The 23,784-nt window shown below is 39.5% G+C and overlaps 1 protein-coding gene across 9 annotated transcripts in view; it reads left to right on the top strand.

Moving 5' to 3' along the window:
- The window catches only part of LOC108625260 (RNA-binding Fox protein 1), a 232,621-nt gene that overhangs the window by 191,645 nt on the left and 17,192 nt on the right, over positions 1-23,784 (top strand). For 6 of the 9 annotated variants that reach the window (XM_018025112.2, XM_018025110.2, XM_018025108.2 and 3 more), the window contains 2 exons: positions 4,884-4,904; positions 22,566-22,719. In XM_018025112.2, the coding sequence (XP_017880601.1) occupies positions 4,884-4,904; positions 22,566-22,719 (175 nt within the window). Of the gene's footprint in view, positions 1-4,883; positions 4,905-18,748; positions 18,897-22,565; positions 22,720-23,784 lie in introns of all 9 variants that reach the window. The other 3 variants (XM_018025109.2, XM_018025107.2, XM_018025105.2) reach the window with 1 other exon arrangement.

The raw sequence follows: 23,784 nt of genomic DNA, 5'->3' as shown, positions 1-23,784 counted from the left end.
GTGGTTCACTAACAAATGGAATTATATTGGTAAAGATAAAAATAGTTGTAATTCAAGTATCAAGCTGCGAGAGGGCACGTAAATCTCTTAGGTAACTTCGTAACATTTTTCACACTCCGACCGACTCCCAATTTCATTCTTATTTTCACGATGTTACCGTGTCAGAGTCCGTGTAACGACTTTTTCCGAGGCTACACTGCTCGATAACTTTTAATTTTCCTCCGGCGATGGGTTGCCAGTGAAACGGGCCACGCCACTCGCTATTTTATGGAACAGTTCCCTCGGGGGTGTTCGGATATCCAGCTCAGTTTCCATATCCGTCTCGGATTCTTTCGAATTTCAATTTCATTTCAAAAGTTTTTATTTGCTAAAAAGGAAATAAATGCAAATTGTCCTAAAAGATTGAAACATGACACGAAGAGGCTATTTTTAATATATATATATATATTATTTTTGTGCCGTCGTTTGGACATATTCTGTGAAATTGTCGGTGCAAATAAAAATATTTTTCGACCGATCACATTCGTCGATATTTTAATTTGAAAATGGAGAACCAGGAAATTTAATCTAAAATGGTGACCTCTTCTCGAACCAGTTTCATTCCTCAGGCCCGCACTCCGATTGCATTGTTTTCGTCATTGAAAATGATACCGTGGAAGATAAGCTCGTGATTCTCTCCGTGTTTGTCGGAAGAAAGTTCGCTCGATGGAAATCGACGTTTATTCTGATTGCGAGTATAGAAACTGTTCTTCAGAAATCTCGTTTCGCTTTTCTGCATCCCGGCGATCGTTCAACTTCTTTTTATCCGACACTCAGCAAAGTAAATACTGTTTACAGTTACTATGAAATGTTATACGATCAAAAATTCATTAATTTAACACATTTTATAACGTGCACGAGGAGATGAAATTAAAAAAAAATAAGTTTCTCAGTTCTTCTGAATTTGCTATAAATTAATTACACAGTGTAGGGCTTAAGGAAAACTCTTTTAATGACTCCTCTACTTGTCCAACCCTTTTAATGCCTTTTTTTGTGGTTTAGAATTTTCCTGGTGTTTCTCGTTTACTCTTACTATATTTTTTGTTTTCGTGATATACTTTTATTATTATTTCTATTAGGTTTTTGCTTATCGCTTTCTCTTTCATTTTCCTTAGACAGAACCAATGAAACAAGCGTGTCTCGTGAAACTGTAAAATATGTATTCAACGCATGACAAAAATGTCTGTACGACACAACGCAGTAAGACACGTGTATATAGATATTCATGAAAGTTTCTATTTGATCTAGAATTCGCGTTTGATAAAATGCGAACAGGTAGAAACAATTTCGCAAATGGAGGCCGACGCAGTGGCGCGGAGGAGTCTAGTGACGCGAAAAGGTTCGACTCCGAGAAACGTATTCGTCGCCGGCGCGCACGAACCTGGGAAGCTATATGCTTTTCCATCGCATCGATGAATGGCATCTCTCGAACTTTCTCGTCTACACATGTCGCAGCGTTACTTTACCTCACGTTGTTCTCCCTGTCGCGAAATTCTTGGAACCTTTCCCGAAGTAAAGTAACTCCCCAGAGTTTCCTTTAAGTTTGTTGACTGTGACAAATTGTAGTATCAAATGTTACATATTTTTCATAGTAGAAATGGTAATAAAGAAAGAAGAATGTATATCATTTGTTTCGATGAAAATCATTATTCTTGATTAATCATAAATGCTTGACTTCTATTTCCATCACAATTGTAAAAAAAAAATAAATTCATTGTCTGAACGTTTTGACCTTTGGAAAGATTGGTCTATTAACACGCAACTTTAACGAAGAATCGCGGATTCTGTGTGTCAATAAAGAAAGGCGAATAGTCCGCTTTTACAGAGCGCATCGTGTTTTTCTCGAGCATTTTCGCGACAGGCTGGGCAAGGGTAAATTTACGATGGGACAGAGGGTGGCTGGCGAAAACAAACCACGTAACGGCAGTTTCTCGCGTGTGCCGCATGGCTTGTTGTTTCTGTAACGTTTGCACGGTCCCGTTCCACAATGTGCAATTTTAAAAAGAATGGGCGTCGTTGCGCGAGGAGGAAACGAGTAGCTTCAGGAAGTTTTCGGGGTAAATCGTGGTCGAAATAGGTACCCCGTAACGACTCTGCTCAAACGAAATGGTGGAAGGCTGTCGAGAATGGAATCATAAAGAGATTCGCTCAACGAGAATTTCTCTTGAAATGTTTTCCAAGATATTCCTTACATCCCATAATCGTGAAGATAATTTCCAATTCTTGTACATGTTGGATTCATATCAGAATTCTTTGTACCGATAGAGAAGAAATTGCTCAGTAATGCAATTTATTCTAAAGTCTAGCAGAGATTTCGATTTGTGAAAATACACGGGTGCACGTTTTGATAAAATCGATAAACAAGTTATTGCACATGACACAGCCAAATAAAACAAAACATTTTTTATTTTTTGCTATATCCACTGCGTGATTCGTATAAAGTTTCTCGTGCCAAAAACAAATCCGGAAGCAATTTCCTCTAAAATTGTGCATTTTTAAAAAACCGCTATTTTACGGAAATAGAGCATTTCTGCTTCCAGATTGAGTTTTGGCATGAGAATCTCTATGAATCACGTAGTGAATATTGAGAAAAAAAATTGTGTCGCTCCGTGTGATACTCCTTATTGACTCACTCCGTATAAATAAGATAAAATGTGAATAAACCCCCGGCATTATCGCATTTGATCACGTTTGTTTATCAACCTGAAGAATTGAGATTTAAATTAGACCGAGATATGCAGGAGATTGGTAGAGTTTTCGAGAAGATATTGCGTGCCCGTAACGAGCCGACGCGGCCCATCCGCGAAACCTAGTTCCCTTCTGATCACCGAGTTAAGGTTGGACGAATAATTCGCCGCTTTCCGTTTTCGTTTCGGCCCAAAGATACAACCATCCAACACGCGATCCCACGATCCATCCTCCCAGCGACGCGCGACGTTCGCTTCGTCAATGATGATCATCCCGAGTCGCTATCAAGGCCCATTATTTTCGCCTAAATCATCGTTCATTCGCGATAATCCACTGCTACTCCAGTACACTTAACTTCCAATCCAATTTTATAGCCATTATATAAAAATGAAAGTCTCGTTTGTTTTATGATAATATTGATGAAGGGTATTTCAAGAAAAACTTCCGGAAATTATTTATAAATTAATTATATTTATATTCAGAAAATTGGCAAAATTTTTATTGAAAACCATATTACAATATTATTCTTTTCAAATTTTCAAATTTCAAAATTTTTTATCATATCCACACACAGTGACTCCTGAATTCCATTAATAATCCCACGAATATATTCACCCAGTTCCTTCCTTTAGGCCTTTTCTTTGACGAAACAGCAGAAATATATCAGGACAATCCACAAAAAGAGGAACTGATTTTGTATTTAATCCTGGTGGAATTTTTAATTATATTTTTCATAATAATGAAAACCAGACCCGGTTTATGTCACATAGCAGACGACTGAATATTAATTAGAATATCGTACAATGTCTATTATTAATAATAGTTATTGTATTAGACCTTGATAGAAAGACAAAATGGGATAATTGGAAATGTTCGTATCAGGTTCACGAGTCTAATACAGAGGCTATTCTCTTGCTATCGGACCAATCATCTCTGACATTTTCAGAGTGGCCATTATCCACACGAAATACGATCCACCGGTATTAAACCGGGTTTCCGGAAATTTCGGAAACAATTTTCGGCCACTGCGCAAAATCTATTTCACGTTTTTTTGATGGATTTTTACGGGGCCGATGAAAAATAGCCGTACAAATGCCCGGGCTATAACGTAAGCAACGATGCTACGTCCGATCGGGCCCCGGCCATTCGTTTTTATTTGAAATTCCATTATCGCGGACCTCCCCTCGGCCAGGACCAATCCGAATTACAAATGCCGATCGAAATTGCCCGGTGAAATACGGTGTCTCGGGTAATTTATCGCGGAACGGGTCTGCGATAAATCCACGTTCGTTCCCGCATTCGCGAAACCAGCCAATCGTCATACAGCTTAACCGTTTCGACTATGCACCTTCCTTTCGTTCGTTCATGATAGAACTCCCTTGTTTCTTAATAAAAACAGTCTATCTCGTTTAGTCTTCCACCAAATTAAAATTTAAAACTAGTTCATATTTACATAAAACATTAGCAATTATTATATATATAGATATGTTTCTGAAAATCCAGAAACGAACACGCATCTATTTTACTTGGAATTGAACTTCAATTCCTAAGAGAGAAGCATCTGGAATCCTTCAGATGTTTTCCCTTCTTTTTTCCTCGTGAGGCAAAAAGGGGGGGGGCGGCAAGGCGAATGTCTGCAGCAGAGCCGGAGTCTGATATCGACAACTGGATAATTTATTGCGCGAAGCGAGCCTCTGTTCTCTCTGAAGGATTCCCGATGGATGCTGGATCCATCTTCCGTGAGAAACGCGCACGTGGACGCCGTTACCCAACATACTCCGCGCGAAATAAAATACGATCGAGTAGCACCCTAACCGCGGAAGAACTCAGACACCTTTACTTCTTTCTCTTTATTTGACCTTACTCTGATAGATTGAGACAGGAATCACATCTTCCCTAGTGAGACTTTTAACAATTGTTTTAAACCAATTGGTTTCGTATTAAGTTAATATGTGATAGCTAAGGCTCAATAATTTTTATGAAATCGTGCAATTGATGAAATGAATGATGGAAAAGTAAGAAGTAGTATATTATTATTTAAATAGAAAGGAATTGTCCAACAAGCGAAAAATCGATCTGAAGTTTATTTCCTACAAAATAAAGAAATCGATGAAACATACTGACGTAATCATGTGTTCGTGTGTTTTGTGTTTCAGTGTGCGTGCAGTGGCCAGAGGGTAGGTGCTTCCACGACGTGCCGGAATCGGCATTACTGAATCTCTACTTCGAGATCCGTGAGAATTGCCACGGGCTCTCCTGAAGGCGAGGCCATCGAAAAGGCGACGACAGTGAGACGAAAAGACAATGAGACGAGAATCAACGAAACGCAATGCAACGAGGAGTACCTCGCGGCGAACGCGCAGTGAAAACGCAAAACCAAAAAAAAAGAGTTTCACTATTTTCGTTTGTTTCCTCCCCAGCCGCCAACACACCACGACCAAGCCAACATATATTTAAAAGAAAGAGAGAGAGAGAGAGACAGAGAAAGCAAATTGAAAGACAGCCACGAGTATCTAACGGGAGAGACTCGTCGTCTCTCGACAGAAAGAGGACAGTCTATAATCTTCACGATTGCTACTACATATTTTTTCTTATTTTTTTTATTTCTATCGCTTTTTTCTCCCATTAACTTCGCCGAAGTCCAGTCAGCGGACCCTCGTTGTGCCTCTGAGGAACGATTTTACGCGTGTCGAGTCAGTCGAAGTAGCTGAAGCAATTTTTTTTATTAAAAAGAAATTGTCAAGTTATGATTTATTAAAGGAATTTATTAATTGGTATCGTAATGAATTCTCCAAATTCGCTTGATACACTCGACTGACTGACGGCACGCTTTCACGTGGAAACGAAGCTGACGCAGCTCGTTTTCACGGCTCGCCACGGGCCTAGCACTGACCCTTAGATGGTCCTCGCGAGTAAAAACTCCTCGAGAAAACTCGAACCAATCCCCACGCCCCCACGAGCTTCTCTTTTTAGGGTTCTCGATGATTCCAGCAGAATCAAGGTGGGTGTACAGACTTTATTTACCTACAACTAATTTGCTCGTCGTTCAACCATCTCGCGGACTACTCACTCTACTACTCGAAACATTTTTTTTTATCGTCTTTTTTTAATCTCTGTTCTCCCTCGGAGACGAGGGATGACCTCGTGCTCACACGACCAAGCTCCCGTTCCTTCGTCTTTCTCACACATTTACACACTTACACGTAAAACTTACAAGGATTTAATATTTATTCGAAAACAAAAATTGCGACCCAGTGATGATTCCTTTTAACGAAAACTCGAAAATTACGTAGAAATAGCCACGCGAGTAGCGTCTATCGGTCAGTGATAGGTCGTATTAACGAATGATTCCTAATCGCGAGAAATGATCCTTGCGAAGAGGAAACTCTTACAGCGAGAACAAACATCCCCGGAAAATTCCTTCACCCTCGCTGGAGAAAAAGAGCCGATTTTTCATACCAAAACGCAAAGCAGAACGATCAATCTTCCTCGGGATTAATTTTTTTTGTCCTCGCTGATGTTTCTACTATTCGCAAGCATTCTCGTGAATCAAGTTTAGAATAAGATTAGTATTAATCGCGGAACTACAGGGTATTCAAGACGTTCCGTGATCGGAACGTTTTTTCCTCTTTTTTATACAATTAGCGTAAGTTTTATGTATTTTATTCTTCAAGTCGATACAGGGTGTTGTTTCTAGTGATCGCAACAGAGTTACCTTTTTATATTTTATACATTTTTATAATTGTAAACGGTACATTCCATAAGTTGTCCGTAGTCATTGGCAACGTACTATACCGATTTATATTAACGCCGTACCGAACCTTGTGAATCGAGTTTAGGGAAAAAGAATTCGTCGACCCGGATGGCCTAACATACCACATGATAAATCAATGAGAACCGACAATTTAAAATAATTCATTGTTCATTAAAATTGACTTGCATTCATTATAATAACTGATAGCAGTTGAAAATAGTCAGACTGACTGATTCTCTTTCGAAATATGTTTACTGTCTGACGTTAAAGTATTTGCTTCCTAGCAGCAAGATCAGTATTACTCGCGAGACTTCACATCGAGAACAACGAATAATTGTCAGAAAGGGAAAACAAAGCGAAGAATCGTATCCCCCTTTTATATTTTCTATCATTTTTTTTATCGAAAAACGCGCTACTTTGCGTTTCCGAATGCCACTTGGAAGAGAAAGATAATATCAATAGGACAGAGTGAAATAGTGGAAATGGATTGTGAAGAAAGAAGAACGACAACAGAGAATATCAAGAAAGAGATAAAGATGGATATGATGAGAGAAACGCGGTGTGATATGAAACGGTACAATAGAAAATTCCAGGAAGAAGCTGGAAATCGAATTAAACGTCTCGAAGCGTGGTGGATCGATTCGGTTCTCTAATTCCAGATAATTATTTCTCTTCGTAGGTTATCGCGGTAACTCGATTTCAAAGTGTTCGGATATGTATAACGTAGAATTCGATAGTTTAACATGGCAGGAATTTCGGGAACTTGACAGTAGAGAGATAATATTTAATCAATTGTTCCATTACCATAACATATTATAGATCCTTCTATTAAAAACAACATATTGAATCTCTGAATTAAAAACGATCATTAAAAGCCTGAAATCACTACAATACTTTTTTAATTTATTATTTGTATGATTCTTTTTAATGTCAAGTTCTCAAATTACTCACGCGTTTAAGACATGATTACTAGGTAATGTCCATCGAACAAATCCTAGTTGAGTAATTGAATGTGTTTTTTGACCAGGCAATAAAGACGAATTTTTCTACTTTGTCAGAAAAAGAAAACCAGGAAGAATTCTAATTGACCATTTCGCGATTCGATTACGTGGCATGCATCGCTCGTTTCCCTTCTCAAACTTTTTTTTTTCTATCTTCATTTCCTTTATTTCTCCCTTCGGTTCGATTATATTTTCATTTGTTACGCCCTTGAGACAATCTCGTTATTGGAACTTCGTTCCCCTCGTTTCTTTACTTTATTTATCTTCTTTGATACTTCTTTCTCCCTCGTTAAACTTCGCGATAACTACCTGTTTCCCGGAGTTTCTCTTCGCCGATCGATGTCTCGAATTTTTTATCATTGCGGGAGAATAGTCATTCTAATTTCCAATCACACTGTTCTTTTATCCTTCGATCGCTGAGCATCCTTTTTCTTCGATAATTTAATCGGTCGAACTTAGAATTTCATACGTCGTCTCGGAAAAGATGTCCAGTCACCAAAAATGTGAAACGAATCTCCATGAAATGCATGCAGTAGGCTTTTTTTGGTCTTGATTAGTGGCGTCCAGCTTTCAGTGATTTTAACACACTGCGACAAAGAGCCCGAAGTCGATTGTAACCCGATTGTAGACAAGTAGATCTGTACAGTCGAGAAATGGACGGTTCAAGCAAATATTTTAAAGCACAATTCGCTTTCAAGAAATGATTCAAACAATGTTTGGAACGTTCCATCGATCGATTGAGGCCCTTTAACTCCGTTCGCACTCTAGAACCAAACCCTTTTCATGAAGAATATTTCATGACACCAGATTAACATAAAATTAACTATCTAATTAAAATTCGCAGCTGTCTCATTTATTATATCTAATTGAAAAACTAAAGAGAAAATTCTATCTTTTTCTCGGTTTAAATTCGAGTGCGAAAGGGTTAAAGCCACACGTCACCACGTTTGCATGCCACGTGTACTACCACTTTTTTCACCACGTAAACGTTTTTAAGGTCGTTGCAAATACAACTAAGAAAAGCGTCTTTCCGCCGTGCTCTCGCCCACGTTCTCTCTGTGTTCGTTTCTTGCCTCTCTGTTAGTTCTTTTACCGATACGTTCGTTCCTGCGACGCGTCCACGATCCCTGTACTGGCTGTACACACCTGAAGAGAGAAGAAACGATGGCGTTCTTCCTACGAGCTGTAGCTTCGTGCGCTCGAGAAATCCGGACGAAATTTAAAATTGCCAAACTTAAAAAAAAGTGAAAGTATGACACGATCCAAAACCTTTCGCGTATGAATCAATATAAGTCAGAAATAATAAGCTCTTTTTACTTTTATAATACAAAGAGCTTGTACAAATGTGCGAATACACAAATTGACGTTGTTCCATTGATTCATTCGTCGCTGCTGCTATTTAAATGTTTTCATACCTGAAAGCGTATTCAAGCTAAATGAAATTACTAATTAGATCCGTGCGGCTTTGAAATTTTTAATAAGGGCCGGTAAGAATTCACCGTATGAATAAAGCTCGCGATATTTACTGGTTTAAATATGCCCAGCGGGTCTCGAAAGCGAATAAAACGTAGGGGTGGCTGCTATTTCGACGCCTCCAGCTTGCTAAACTAACTCGTTGAATCGGGGCGCACGTAGCTACTACTCGTGGAGGGGTTATTCAAGCCGGGAAAGGTCAAGAGCGACGAAACGGATCAGGAGGACTGCGATGGCTCTTCCCAAGGGAAAATAATGACTAAGCGAATGAGAATAAAACTTCTTCACCGGAATTGAAGATAAAGTTGAGGAAGGAAGAGAATTCGGAAAGAGGAATCGGTCATCAAAATTTTATAATACAAGATTGTACTTAATTCTTGGGAGGATGAGAATGAACGAAGATGAGAAGAAATTATGGCGAAGAATCGGTGGAGAATACTTTGACCGGAAGAACCGGATGCCACGGGCAGCGGATGGGAAAATGCGAAGAGAAATGGAGAAAGGTCGGGATTAATTTCTTAGTGTCGAATGCAAAACAAACAAATATTTTTTCAAACAGAAGCAATATATATATATACGAGTCTCGCCTGTGCTAGCTTTTAGTCTCTAGGGTTTCCTCTGTCCGGTGGTAAAAGCATGAGGTATTCTCGTACGTAATAATTCGTATGATTTGATTAATTTTTAGCGTAACGATTTACTACATTAACCCATCGCTCTTTTGTGCCCAGTTCACCACCGAACTTTATCCGCCAAACCGTCCCCGTATCGTCTCCCGTATCTCTGGCTGTCTGATCCCCTTTTTATACTCTCGATTAATCGATTAATCCGGATCGCGGCGCACACTGCTCGCAAAACACCACCAGTCTCTAAAAAAAGCACCCTCTATCATCGTCTTTTTTTCTTATTTTTTTTTTACTTTTATTTCACACGTATCATATTTTTGTTCGATGAATAACTATGGCTGTGCAAGCAACTCTCATTTTCTGTGACGCTCGCGCGACGATACGCGGCTGGCGCATCAGCGCTGATTACTTTTTGTGCGATCGCTATCTCGTAGTACGAATGATTTGAACATTTTTGTAGATTGTGAAATGTCAACGGTTGAAAAATTAGGGAAGGACCTTGAATTTATTCTTTCGCCGATTAACATCTTCAAGATGGTAGTGTGTACATAGATGACTTAGAACAATAGTAGGTAGTGTCTCGTACTTAACGTGGCATGTAAACACATTAACTCTGCTATGCGTAACTTGAACATCGGGAACTAAATATCTAGCATTCTCGAAAAATCACTGTTTGAAACGCATTCGAATGACACGTTTCTAACTAAAACAGAAAAAAGATAGCCAACGCTGTTTCGCCACCGTGTTCGTCGAAATTATATTGAGCTACACTCGTCGATTCGTTTAACCGATTAATACCGAACCACTGTGGTTAAACAGTTAAGCAATTAGTCGTATTAACGATCACCCTTCGACGGTGCTCGTCATGTATTTATTAATCGATCCTCGATCATCCAAATCCTTCATCTCGCTCCTTGGTCCTCGAACCCACGAACCATTATACTATTAACCCATCTCTCGTACTTCATACGTATATATATTATACATACATTACATATATATACATAGATTTTTCGAATTGTTACTATTACATTATATATATAATAATCACGGTAATGCGCCACATATATTCACTGGTTGATGACTGTCTCGTTGACAAAGGCCCGTACCTTGCCTGTGGTTGTGCTTGGTTGTGGTTGGAAAGCGGTTTTGGGAGAGAATTTTTTACTTGCTTCTTTTTTTAATAATTATTACCTTTTTTAATTTGCACGTCTCATGTCGTGGCCTTGGCTTGCCTTCATATGAGATTCACTTGTGAATACATTATATATATATATTATTATTATATATACCGTACATATATATATATATCTATATATTGAATATATGTAACGATAACCGCGTATGTATTCGTATGCATGATACAAACTGAAAGTTAAATGAAATCTGATTCTTCCACAGATGCGATGTTGCTTTGTCTCGTTTAAAAGGTATATTGATATATGCGAACATCTTGTATATACGGATACATACGGCGATACCTTATTATATTATTATAATTTCACGTGTTATGGTACGTCCGTCCTGGCAGTCGTACAGATTACTATTATATACATTATATATATTTTGCACCTACGTACACGTATACGAGAGCTGAGTATGTAGTGTGGATTGCGGAAACGGAAACGTTTCCTAGTGTATCTTACACTTACGTTTTTCTTCTTATACTCTTCTTTTTTCGTTCTCACTTGTTTTTTTTTTCGAATTCACTCACATTCACTTTTCCTGTTAATTTTTCGGTCTTGTTCGCCGCTTATCTCTTCTCCGCGAGTCAAAATCGTTTTTGACAACCAGACCCGTTCTTTCATCCAGAACGAAGGACGGGGAGAGGGAGAGATGAGGAGCCCGTAATGCAAGTTGTACCGGCTAATTGCTCGCGTTTTTTATTTCATGAAAGGCATCCGCGAGACAAGAATGTTGTAACGAGAGGTAAAGAGGAAAGCATGCCATCTACCAGAGAACGCTTTTTTTTTTGTTACCACTCTTATTCAGTGTTTTTTTCTTCTCTTACCGTTCTCCCGCCTTTTGACTCCCCTCATCGGAGTAACGTTATCTTCTTTTCAATTAGCGTCTCTCGCTGTGCTCCTCACCCCTCTCTCGTAATACGGTAACGTTCACTCGAATTCTGAAGCTCATTGTCTCATCTCTTCATTTCAATCATTCTCGTTCGAGCTGCCATGACGGGATTCGTTTAACTTTTTTTAGCCCCTGATTCGTTTTATTTCAACTTCTAAGTTTATTCCTAAATCGATTCACGCACTTATTGTCGTCGTTTCTATTTTTTCATCTTTTATGTTCACATTTTTTCCTTTTTTGGAACTGTTGTCATTGATTAATGTTATATTGGATCGTGGCACGGTGTGTTAGTTGGCGAGAATACGATGACGGTAATTTTTGGCCGGGCAAAGGTTGCTGCATGCTCGACAAGTGACAACAAGCCTTTGATTTAGTGGTAACTAATTAATTCTCGTGTCTCGCATCGTTCGGAGGCCGATCGCGTCGGTCACGTTGCTCGCTCTTCTCTTTGAAACCCGTTGCACAAATTTACCAAAATGTAAAAACGACGTTCTTGTCAACAAACAAGTTGGATCTTTCAAAATATCTTGCATAAGGTTAAACAAAATATTTGAACTGATACAAATTCTTCATTCTTGTTAGGGAATATTATCTTTCAATTTATCGAATAATTTGCTCATTGAATGATTTATTATTTCACAATGATCGTTCAAGAAAAAAAGAAAAAAAAAACGCGAGCTTCGTCACTGACAATGACATCATTCTTTTCTTTCATTTCTCTACAAAAAAAAAACACGATTATTCCTGTGTTCACCTTTCTTACTGGATGTTTGGCCTGGCATTCACTAATTAGTCGTCAGTGCGTAGCGTTAATTAGTTACCGCTGAGCGTGAACAAACACCGCCAGCAATTAGCAGTCACCCAGTACCGAGTGGGGATGCACTTTTTTTGAAAAGCTCGACGTGTACGCAGACAGAAAACGAAAAAGGATTTGTCTTCTCTTCTTACATTGCCATCCACTATGTTTTCTTTTATTTCTTTTTTCATTATCAACACTTTCAGTGTCTGAATTCGGCACCACGGAACTGTTGAAAGAGTTCACGCTAAGTTTAGGCGAAGAAACGAAATGCTAGTGAAAGTGGTTTCTCTTTTTTTATCAAGAGAATTATTGAATCCCTGATCGAAGTTTCTAGTTTAGGGACGGAGGAGGCTATTGAAATGATTTATGAATTAGGATGGAAATTTTCGTTTGAGTGTTAGAAACGTTATGCTTTTTCGAAGGTTAATAATTATTCAATAGGTATCGTTTATTTTCTTCTCTGAAGAGTAGTAGAAGATCACATTTTTTATATTATGCTAATAACTGCATCTACTTTTATGTCGAATGGCTTTCGTACGAGATCGTTACATACGGATACAATACATATATTATCATTATTATAACTATACCATGATTTGAATTATTACATACTATGATTGCTATTTCTGGAACGAATCGTTTAACTTAGTGCATGGAATATGTTAATCGATGAGGCCCGAACTGTATTTTTTCGTTGAAAACTGCGAGTTTTTCGGTTTACGTATCTGTGTAGCGAGATCGTTGTAATAATTGTTTACCCAGCAGAGAATGCATTTTGTTGCCCGCTTCGGGAACGCGTTGGTTGATCGTTTAGGCAACGAATATTCTGATTATCACTCGAGCGAAATATTCTGAACCCCTCCGCTTCGTATTTATCGTTACTTTAACACGCTCCGGCGAAATTTGAATCTGAATTTTTCATCAGGCGAAGTCGATTTCCAGTGGTGAAATTTCGCTTGTTACCGGGTTAACTTAAACTAGCTTCAACGGTTGTTCCCTGATAAAAGTTCACGAAGAGTGCACACTCCCTTTGAAGACGCCTCAAAGGGACCACTTTACCGAGCTCAACTTTTACTCATTATCGACCACCTTTACGCAGCACTTCGATTCTCTAATCCGGAACAAAGGAACTAATTATATCCGGAGGAACGTGAACCTCTTGCGAGATTACAAAGACTTAACTCCTTTATACACCAATCGATATCCGCCCAAGATAATTACACTTATAAATGTTCAGAATCTTTCGTAGGAGTTCATTTATTTCCGTCACCCAGTACGGCCTACGGGAATACCGATCGAATAGGGGTGGCTTTTCCTGGTCAAAGAGGTCTAAGAGACAGAGAAGGGGGGGAGGCCAAAATTTCCGGGAGCCGTTCGTCCGACGATTACCATTAGCCCCGAGAACGTTGACGTTACCGCGTGTAATTGGCAAAGAGAAGTGGCGAGTAATTTACACACACCTAATCGCTGTTGCTTTACTCGTGGCTCATGTGACTGCGGTTCCTCTACTACTCCAGTGCATTCGACTTTTAGTTCCTCTTACCAGCAACTCTACCTCAATGTCTGTTTTACCTTTACTATGTCTGGCAAGAAATATTTACGGCAGACAAGTTAATCTTCAACAATTATGTCTGAATTCTTTAATTCATAACATCCTTTCATGATTTAGTTTTACGTTGTTTTATAAATGTTTTCTTTCTTAGATTTTCATTGTATTGCTTTGTTTACAGAAGATTTTTATCAGTGGTAGTACTGCTCTAGCCACGATCACGTCGATCTCCTCGCACGTATAATGAATCCTTTTTTAATTGATGTTAGATCAATTTGAAATCGGTGTAGGAAAATTATAATTGAGAATATGTTGAGTCGTAAAAAAGTGCTGTTCCTTATAATTAATTTTGCCAAAGGTTAATGGCTAGCGTTTCGTCAGCAGAAAGTTAACAGAGCACTATCCTTAAATTCTGTAAAAAGGAGAATTGGAGAATTTTAATCCTCGCTTAATTCCGACGCGACTTTGAAGGGATCGTTAGAGCTGCTAATTCGAGCAAAACCCTCGTGGAACGAGAAAAGCTTTCGTTGCAAATTCGACGGTTTTCACTCCCGACTCAACTTCGCTTAATAGCCTTCCTGTGATTTTTCTCTTCTTCGCAAATAGTATTAACTTGTTTTTCAAAAAGTCGACCCGTAATACCTTCATCGAGAAGTCTTAAAATTTTTCCGTTGGACCACGAATTCCGATTGGACGTATTCATTAAAATTAATATAAAAGCACAGGGAATTTTAGAAGAAAAAATGTGTGAAATGTTTCGTTGGTCTTATATGATTTCGTCGCAGATTTGTGAAAAAATTCTCAGAACGTGGAAGAGGTTGTCGCTAATGTGAGGGAAACGGGGAAGCCTAACGGAGAATTTCAGAATAACGAGACGTGTTGTGAAAAGAGAAAGACGTTTCAGAAGGGTGGAGCGGAAGAATAATGTTTGGCTATGGGGATGAAAAATATTATGAGATTACATAACTTCGTGCTCCAAAACCATTAAAGAAAATATCAAGAATGTATGCAGTTATAAGAAGATACAAGTTTGTACAGAACTGGGAAAGTATTTGAAAAAAAATAAACTAGCGGTGAAAAAGTGTTGGAATTTCGAAAGGGAAAGTGGAGTGAGAAACGCTTGGAATGGAGTGAAAATCGAGACGTTCCAGAGTAGAATCGCCTGCAAAAATCGAGAGTGAATCCGGCGAAGTTAACCGCGACAGAGGCATGGGATCTTTGAAAAAACCAGCTGGGAAGCGGAAGCATTCGGAAAGGCGAGCGTGAAATCGATCGGAGGAGTTGGAACGAGGAATAAAATTCGCTCTGGAAACGCAGGACCCCTTAGGACCAGCGAGACTTCTGTGTTCTTCGAAAGAAACATAGTCTCGAAGAAAGAGTAAATCGAATGGGACAGCGAACTTTCTCGAAAGAAGGGTAGGAAAAAAGAAAGAGTGTCGAGGGGTGAGGTGGAACGACGAGAAGCTTAGAGAGCGAGAGACGCGAATCCAGGGGTGGATGCTGGCAGCGGCGTTTATTGATCGCTCGCAGCAACCCAGCGGAGGCCTCCCCCTCTCCCGCAACCCCCCGTCGTCGTCGTCGTCGTCGTCGTCTCTCTCCCGTCTCTTCTGTTTCTGCAGCCTCGCTCGGCGCGAAAGCCTCAAAGCTGCGCCAGCCGGTAGAATAGAATTCAATCGTATTAATTACTCACAGCCTCGTAGGCCGACGATGACTCTCGACGTACGCAAACCACCCCGATGCACCCGCCGTCAACCACCATTGATTATTCCGCGAGTCTGAAAGCCTATGGCTTTTCATCGATTCAAGGTTACACCGGCTCTTCGCTTAATGTGTTACGCGACGATTTTATACGAGAACGTTGAAAGAATTTGAAGGATCTTAAATGTTTATAACGTTTAATGAATAAGTGATCTGGAATAGAAGGGAATTCGAATAATTGAAGTTAAGATGCTTATATAAATGTCGTGCAAGATGAAACCGTTAAGAATATTGAAGAGTACAAATTGCTTCGTAATGGAGATAAAGTCAGAAATTGCTTGAACAGAACGGGAAATCTCTTGCATAAGTAAATTTGTAACATTATCTTGGTTGCATTCATTTGCATGAATTAATTAGGCAATCGCAGAAGTGTTCGGAATTACGCAATTACTTGATCAATCGACGTGGGACGATTGATTTTACGGGACAATTTTTGCTTGTAATTCATTGGGAAACCACGAGGAGAACGCCGTGCCACGGGGAATTCGTTGTCGACCGCCTCGTTAATCGCCGCCTCGTGAATGAATCTAATAACAAATTGAACGTGGCAGCTATTTACATAATTAATTACGACTCAATTCGGTGTCGGCCGTTAATTATTCGGCGTAATCGCAGACGTACGCGAGCCCGATAGAAATTTCATCGATTCCCGTCTCGGCCCACGTTTCGTTTTCAACCTACGTTTTAATAATTTAGAAGGGACGTTCGTTCGTTCCTGGCATGTCGCGCGTTCCTCGCGTAAAAAAACTACAATGAGCGCTTAAAGGAGATGTACTCGGAACTCGAACCACCGTACAGCTTACATTTTAATACTAAATTTATTTATCACGACTCTGCTAAAATTTTGACATGAATTTCTAATTTACGAGTGAAAACTTTAATTTCAAATCAGTGATTCGGTCATGTTGTAATCTACACTCGACAAACTTGTCCTGGAATTTCTATAGGACAATCGAAAATTTCATTAAGGACCCTTTCAATACGAATAGGAGTGAGACAGACTCGAACTATCTCCCATTCGACAATCAGAGACCGGAGCATTTCTAATCAAACTTAGAACTACTTTGACTACTCGATTGTCGAACGAACCATTCCTATTTATTTGTTTCTCAATACGTTCGCATTTGATAAATACTAAAAAATCTCGCTGAATGTGCGATTAGATTTGTGAATGCATAATTCAGATTTGATGCAACGTAAGCAGGAAAATGTCGATCGGTTTGACGACGAGCCGATAAATAAACACGGTTGTAATTAACAATTCGGTTGCATTCATGGGTAAACAGAGAACGCATTGTGTATACGCGAATAAATCAGCGTCGACGAGGGGCCGAGTTAATTAATAATACATTGTCTCGGTTCGTCGGCCGATGATCGTTAACGAGGAATTTAATTAAAAAACTCCGAAGAAATCGCGAGTTCGATAAATGAAAAAAAAAACGAAATAAGTACGAGCGACGGGAATTATCAACGTCTTTATTCGGATTCGCGGGTGCGAGAGGGACTTTCCGACACGCTGGGAATTGGATTCATTCCGGCGGACTAAAAGTCGGATGGATACAGGTAAATAGGAACTTCTGATAGCCGTGAAATAGAAACGACGGGCTAAGAGGATCGACGTCGATATAAAAATAGGAAGTTCGTATCCGTTGGGACTTATACACTCTTGGATAGTTCCTGAAGAAGCTGTAATAACTGTAACAGCGATTTACAGAACAGTTTTTAAGATGTTTCAATTTCACATTCGACCCTGGCATGGATTTTTTTAATTCACATGAAATATGCAAGCGACGCAGCCGTGTAATCAAATCTAGCCAAATTCTATTTTGGAATGAAACCAAGCATATAAAACAGTGGAAACAATTATTATTCCAAAGAAGCTTGCAGAGTATCACCAATTGGAGAAAACAAACGAGATGCAGTCCCATCGAAACGCTCTAACGAAGCAGAATTCCGAATCGTAGATCTGCATAAAATTTGAATATGCGATTCCGGGCGGACAATGTTAATCTGTTTCGATATTCGGTTACTCCGTTTCTCTCGTTATCTATGCTGGCATAATTCACTTGTCAAATCGTCGAATTCCTTTTATATCCAACGATTCTTTACCCGATATCGGGCCTCGTTCCATTTTACTCTTGTTACTCTTAACAATTCTTCCTTTTAATAATTTACATTCTGGATAGATTCCACGTTTCGGATAGGTGTAATCAAATTTTCGTTTCAGACGAAGTCCCAAGTGTTCATTCCGATTTAGTTACTTAGAATTTGTGCAACTTTACAGATATTTCATTAAGGAAGGGAATGACGTTGTAGCAAAGGAGAGATACGCTTGCAAGCTTGTGCAAGGAGATAGGGTTGAAGATTAAATTAATTAGCTTTCGATGGAACAAGAAAAGAAGTTGTGTCTGGTAAAGCAACCTTCTTAGAAAAGAGCTCGCTAACTGACACCGAAGGCCACGATAAGGAACTTTTCAGTATCGTTTAATTAAACCACATTTTCTTTTTACTCGATAACTTCACCTTATGAAAACTGGTGTTAAAATATACTCTGACGACTGCCACATTCAACTCCTAATCGGTGCCATGGATCAAGTATCCCATTATAGAACAAAATGTAATAATATACATCCTTCGCAAACGAATTAGATTAGAAGATAATCAAATACGTTGTCAGTCAGTTATAGAACATTTTGCATTTTTATCAATGTAATCATTTGCATGAATACTTGCGGCTTATCTGTAATACAATTCACGGAGAAACTAACTGACAAATATTTTTACGAGATTTAGAATACGATTTTTATTCTATTGTACAACGATTCAAACTTAGAAACTGTCTCATAACTTAATTACATCATGTAACTATAATTATGTGAAGAGATCCAAGGTGCCGGAGACTAGGGATTGATCGGACGACGTAGCCAGCTACGTAGTCGCTTTTAGCGATGAAAACGATGGAACTAACAGATTTGTGACAATGAACAGGATACAGGTTACCGGCCATGCCGTGGAGCTGGCTGGGGGCGGCGACGCCATCGGCAGCTGCAGCCGCGGCAGTGGCCGCGGCCGCGGTCACACCATCCCCTGCGGCCGCACCGCTCGTCCTTGCACCCAGGGCGGCGGCGAGACGAAGGTACAGAATGAGAGCGAAAGAGTGCGAAAGAGATATATACAGAGACAATAATAATAATAATCCATCCACACCAATCCGGAACTGACGCCGCAATCGGCGAAGCACGTCCGACCCACCCCGTTTGGTTCTTTGATCCTTGTAACCCCGTTTCACGTGTCACGCCTCGGATTCTCGAACGGGAAACCGTGTCTCTTCCTGACAACGTGACAGACACGCTACTGTTCAGAAGTTACTATTTGGTGTAGTAACTGTCCAAGAAATGATGGATTAAAACGAAATCGAAAGCATTGTATCTGAGATTTATAGAAATTGTAAATATAAAAGAAGGATGATATATAGATAGATAGATAGATTGATAGAGCTTGCTTTGTATTAAATATTTTACTGGAATATTTATACATTGATTCTTACATTTCACATTTGATTCATGTATTAAATTCTAATTACATAAAAGATATCGAAGGAGATTCCAAGTACATAATTGGAAGAGAGACACGTTTCCCTGGAGGAAACCGCGAAGACATTGATAACCGAGAGAAATTGCCTCATCCTTCAAAGGATCTAAAACGGAACCAATTTCTTAGGAATCGAGCATAGTCGTTAATACTCGGCTACTTCATTCAACGATTTTCCTTTAACCTCGTGTCAGCCGCATACGAGCTGAGATTAGTCAGCGTTTCCGCCTCATAGGTCGACTTAATTAGTAACGATCGCCTAATAGCTGGATAATCCGTGGAGCAGCAGCGTGTCAAACTAGACGCGATTAGAACCAATTAATTAAAAGGAATTACCTTTCAATCGCGAGCTCACATCGTACGTCGTCTATTCTCATATAATTCGGAAATGACAGTACATGGATTAAATTAATCTGATTTAATACTTCTGTTAAAAGAATGATGAGGCAATCTCTTAATTATATTTCCCAAGCAATTTTCTTATTATTCAAGTAACTTTAGAAAATTCTATTGATTAGTAGTTAATTAATTAAGGATCTACTTCACCCTTTACCTATCCATGTCTAACCCACTAGTCATTGACGCATACGACCAGCCAATAACAATCGTGTTTCCCATGAAAGGGAAACACGAGTTATGTACAGCATCGAAATGTCGAGAATGCAGGAATAACTCTTGTCGAAATCGGGGAGAGTATTTTTTCTTCATTTTATCATTCCCTCTTCCCTGTTCTCTCTGGGATACGCATCACCGATGTTCCTTCTTACGTAATTAGCGAACCCAGTACGCCATTTAGGGCGCCATTTACTTACATACGTGACGATTATTGATCTGTGGTTAGAACTTCCATTATTTTCTTCCTTACATTTTGCAATGCATCCAGATTTGAACTCAGAATTTCGAGATACAAGAAATATTGTGTTTCTATTTTAATTTATCATGTTTTACAATATTTTTAATAATTTTCGCTTGCGGGTTCAATATCCTGTCACCGAAATTCATTAATTCTAAATACCGGACAGCGTCCGGCCGTTGATTAATTAATTATCGTTAATTGGAGGCCGGAAACGAAGCGAAATTCTAATCTAATCAAATTGCGAATCAATCCGCCAATGAATTTCGACTTGGGCGTCGAAATTGGCACGCGAAACAGTAACTACAGATCTTGACTCGTCCCGTTCGAACTCTTGTTGTTGTTTAACCATCGCATATAAAACCTCGCACACCGACGTTTTTTGGAATGCGCCTGCTGTAAATGCATATATTCACACGCTCTGTATAGTCTTGTTTTTCTTGACGCACACCCATCAGTTTTGTACAGACATAGTCTTCTCTTGTATGACGTACGAATAACAATTCAGTCGAAAATCTTAATCTCGGTTTTTTTGTATCCTATGCTAACCACACGTGCGACACTTTGCACGGTAGTTGACACTATTGTTTGACCCCGTGGTTATTGCTGTTGTTGATGATTGTTGTTTAACTGTTGCTCGTACACCACGGTCTTTTCTAGCTTGTAATTACCACTGAGCAAGTATTCTCTTAAACGTGCAATATATCGCGTGGATCTCTACTTCTTGGAGAAATTGGGGAGCGTTCATTCAAAAATATTCAACAGAATAAACTATAAAATTATTGAGTTATATATTCATGTAAAAACAGTGTTTGAAAAGAGGAAAAACAGTATTTTATTTTCTCGATACAACTAATTGAACTTCAAGTAACCATCAGCACTTTGCTTTGCCTTTGAACAAGAGAGATAAGAATTGTGCTGTGAAAAAAGAAAGAGAAGAGAGTTATAAAGACAAAAGGCGCGAGCGCTCCTTGATCTCTTCGAGGGCGGAAGTTCATCGCGGGTCACGCAGAGAGCGTGAAGGCACGTGTTTATAGTAGAGACACACGCGCACACGGTGACGTCGTGGACAAAAGGTAGGCAGAAACATCAGTTTTTATTGTTCCGTCGTCCGGACCAAAGAAGCCGAGAGACAAAGAGAAGGTCCGCGCGATCAATCGAGGCCGGATACGTCGCCGATCCAGCCATTTCCGTTTGCCGAAAGAAACATCTTTGGTTCGAGGTTCCATCTGTAGAACGAGCCGATTTCTTCGTCTAATTGTCGCTCGAGATCTCTCCTCCCACGTGATCGTTAAAGGCTGAAAGCTCGTTTACTTCGCCAAGTCTTGCTTTTGATTTTCTCTCCTCGAAATCAGGTTTTACGGGATTCTAAATCGTTCTCCAATCGCTTGTGCTCTTTCCATTTTATCAAAAATCCATTGAACACAATCTCGAACGCCTTGAGAAGGCATTAGGACTATTTTTTAATATACTTCAACTCTTGCGTTTATTAAAATGTTTTCTCGATTTTTGGTCAGCCGTACGGTTTTCCTCTGTACATCGATTTCTTCTTCGATCGCCACTCGATTAAAAAGTAAGTCATCACGCAGATCAGAGAACATGGTACAATAATATAAACTAACATCAGTATGATCACTACACATACTGGTCTCTTACAGAATCTTCGAATTCTGTCCATGTAGCTCAGTTCTGTCCTTCGACTGCTCTCCTGCGGTAAAGTGAATTTGACCCCGCTCCGAGTCGACGTTGGAGAGCCAGTTCTTACACTTGCCTTCAATGGTTTTTTGATTTCCTTAGGTTTCTCGTTAGACGTGGTAGGATCGTCTGGGCTTGGATTGTTCTTACGTTGATTACTCCATTCAGCATTTTGCTTACTGCGCTGATAACGCAACCAGTTCTGCGTAACAACTTTATGTTTGCCCCATCGTTCATTATCAAAGAATGAACCTTCTTTCTTAGTCTTCATGTTCGAATCTGTCTTTGAACAATGTGGCTTTTGAGCCTCCATGTTCTTGTGCATAAATATAGAAATTCAGTATAATTGTTTAATATATATCATTGATATTTCTTGAGAATGGATTGTTATATAAGGTTTCGTGGTTAAAACTGGTGTTTTCCCCCAATGGCGTCGTTCCCAACGTTTTCAGAGCTGAACGAGCCCTTCGGTTCTCTCTTGAAATATCCCCTGACTCCGTTCAACTCCCTGAAAGTTGTCTCGCAATCAGTGTAAAGAGAACCTCGCCTCGTCGTCGCTCTTATTTGTAATGAAACAGCGAAACGGTCATGGCCGGCAGTAAACTCACCAAAAGCGGTACGAGAAGGTAGGAGAACGAGCATTGGCATGCGTATGTGTTGTTACAGCCGCGGCGCTTAGAGGAGTCGCTATCCAACGCGGGAGAGTTGGCGCCGCGAGGGCGGCGTTCCCGACGAGTGCAGCTGCGTTGGCCCTCGCGAGGAACCCGGGACAGCTCGCGGCTGCAGCCGCAGCCACGGCCTTGCATCCCTTCGCACCTACGTAAGTAATACAACCATTCATATGCCAGACGCCTGAGTAAGTAGTAGAGTCGCTCATTTATACGACACTGGAGTTCCTGTAGTGCACATATCAATGATCGATGAGGTAGTCGAGAATCTCAATTTCTTGTACATATTTTGTTCTGCTATTTATTGCTTACTGCTTGAGGCAAATCGTTTTTAATGATAATTGAAATTCTCAACTGCAGTTTGACTGGCTTTATTTGAATCACTAACCGTGGTGAACACTGCTTGCTCCGGTTATCGTGTCTTCTGGTATATTTTTAATATTTTCGAGTTGCAGCGTGTTACTTGATTAACTGATCATTCAATCTCGGCGAAATCAAAACGATTTTTATTTTCATTAACAGTGGACAATTGCCTGTACGATTGAGTTAATGTGTTCAGTCTAGAATACATATAGATTTCTGTTTAATAATTCAAAGTAAAAAAATCTTCGAAACATATACAGACTCTTTATTTCAGTTTTTTCTTACACGGGTTCGAATACTTTCGTGAGCCACTATGTAAGTTCAATGATTCATGAATAGTTCTGTTGCAAGGTCAAAATTTGTAGTGTTTAGTAGAAGTTTTGATTGACGCAAGGAAGTTTAGAATTCTAACACTTGCGTGTGACAAAGTTACAGAGATTTGCGGTTCTCGAAACGGTGAAAGTTTTCAGTACTTGCTTGACTAAACACACCTGATTGTTTCAGACATAGTGATTTAACTATAACACTGTACAACACAAAATTTGTTTGCAATATCCATTACGTGATTCTTGTAGAGAAAATGAATCCAGAATCAGAAATGCTCTATCACGTACTGTTTCTTTAATATAGCGGTTTCTGTAAAAATGTATGATTTTTGGGAAAGTGAAAACTAAGACTCAAAGCGCGAAAAAGTTCGTTTTTTAATCAACAGATAGAGGAGACTTTACATCAATACATCCATGTAAACCACTTTTTGTTTTCATACTTTTCAATCATAAATCTTATAATAACGACAGAACATGATGAAATATAGCAGATTGATTTTGCAACAGATCTGTTCCATTGAATTTTCC

This window comes from Ceratina calcarata, unplaced genomic scaffold (assembly GCF_001652005.2).
Source record: "Ceratina calcarata isolate Rehan_Ccalc_2016 unplaced genomic scaffold, ASM165200v1 scaffold350.2, whole genome shotgun sequence".
NCBI classification, from domain to species: domain Eukaryota; kingdom Metazoa; phylum Arthropoda; class Insecta; order Hymenoptera; family Apidae; genus Ceratina; species Ceratina calcarata.
Note: the sequence above shows the minus strand (reverse complement) of the source record. Positions and strands in the feature narration are given on the sequence as shown.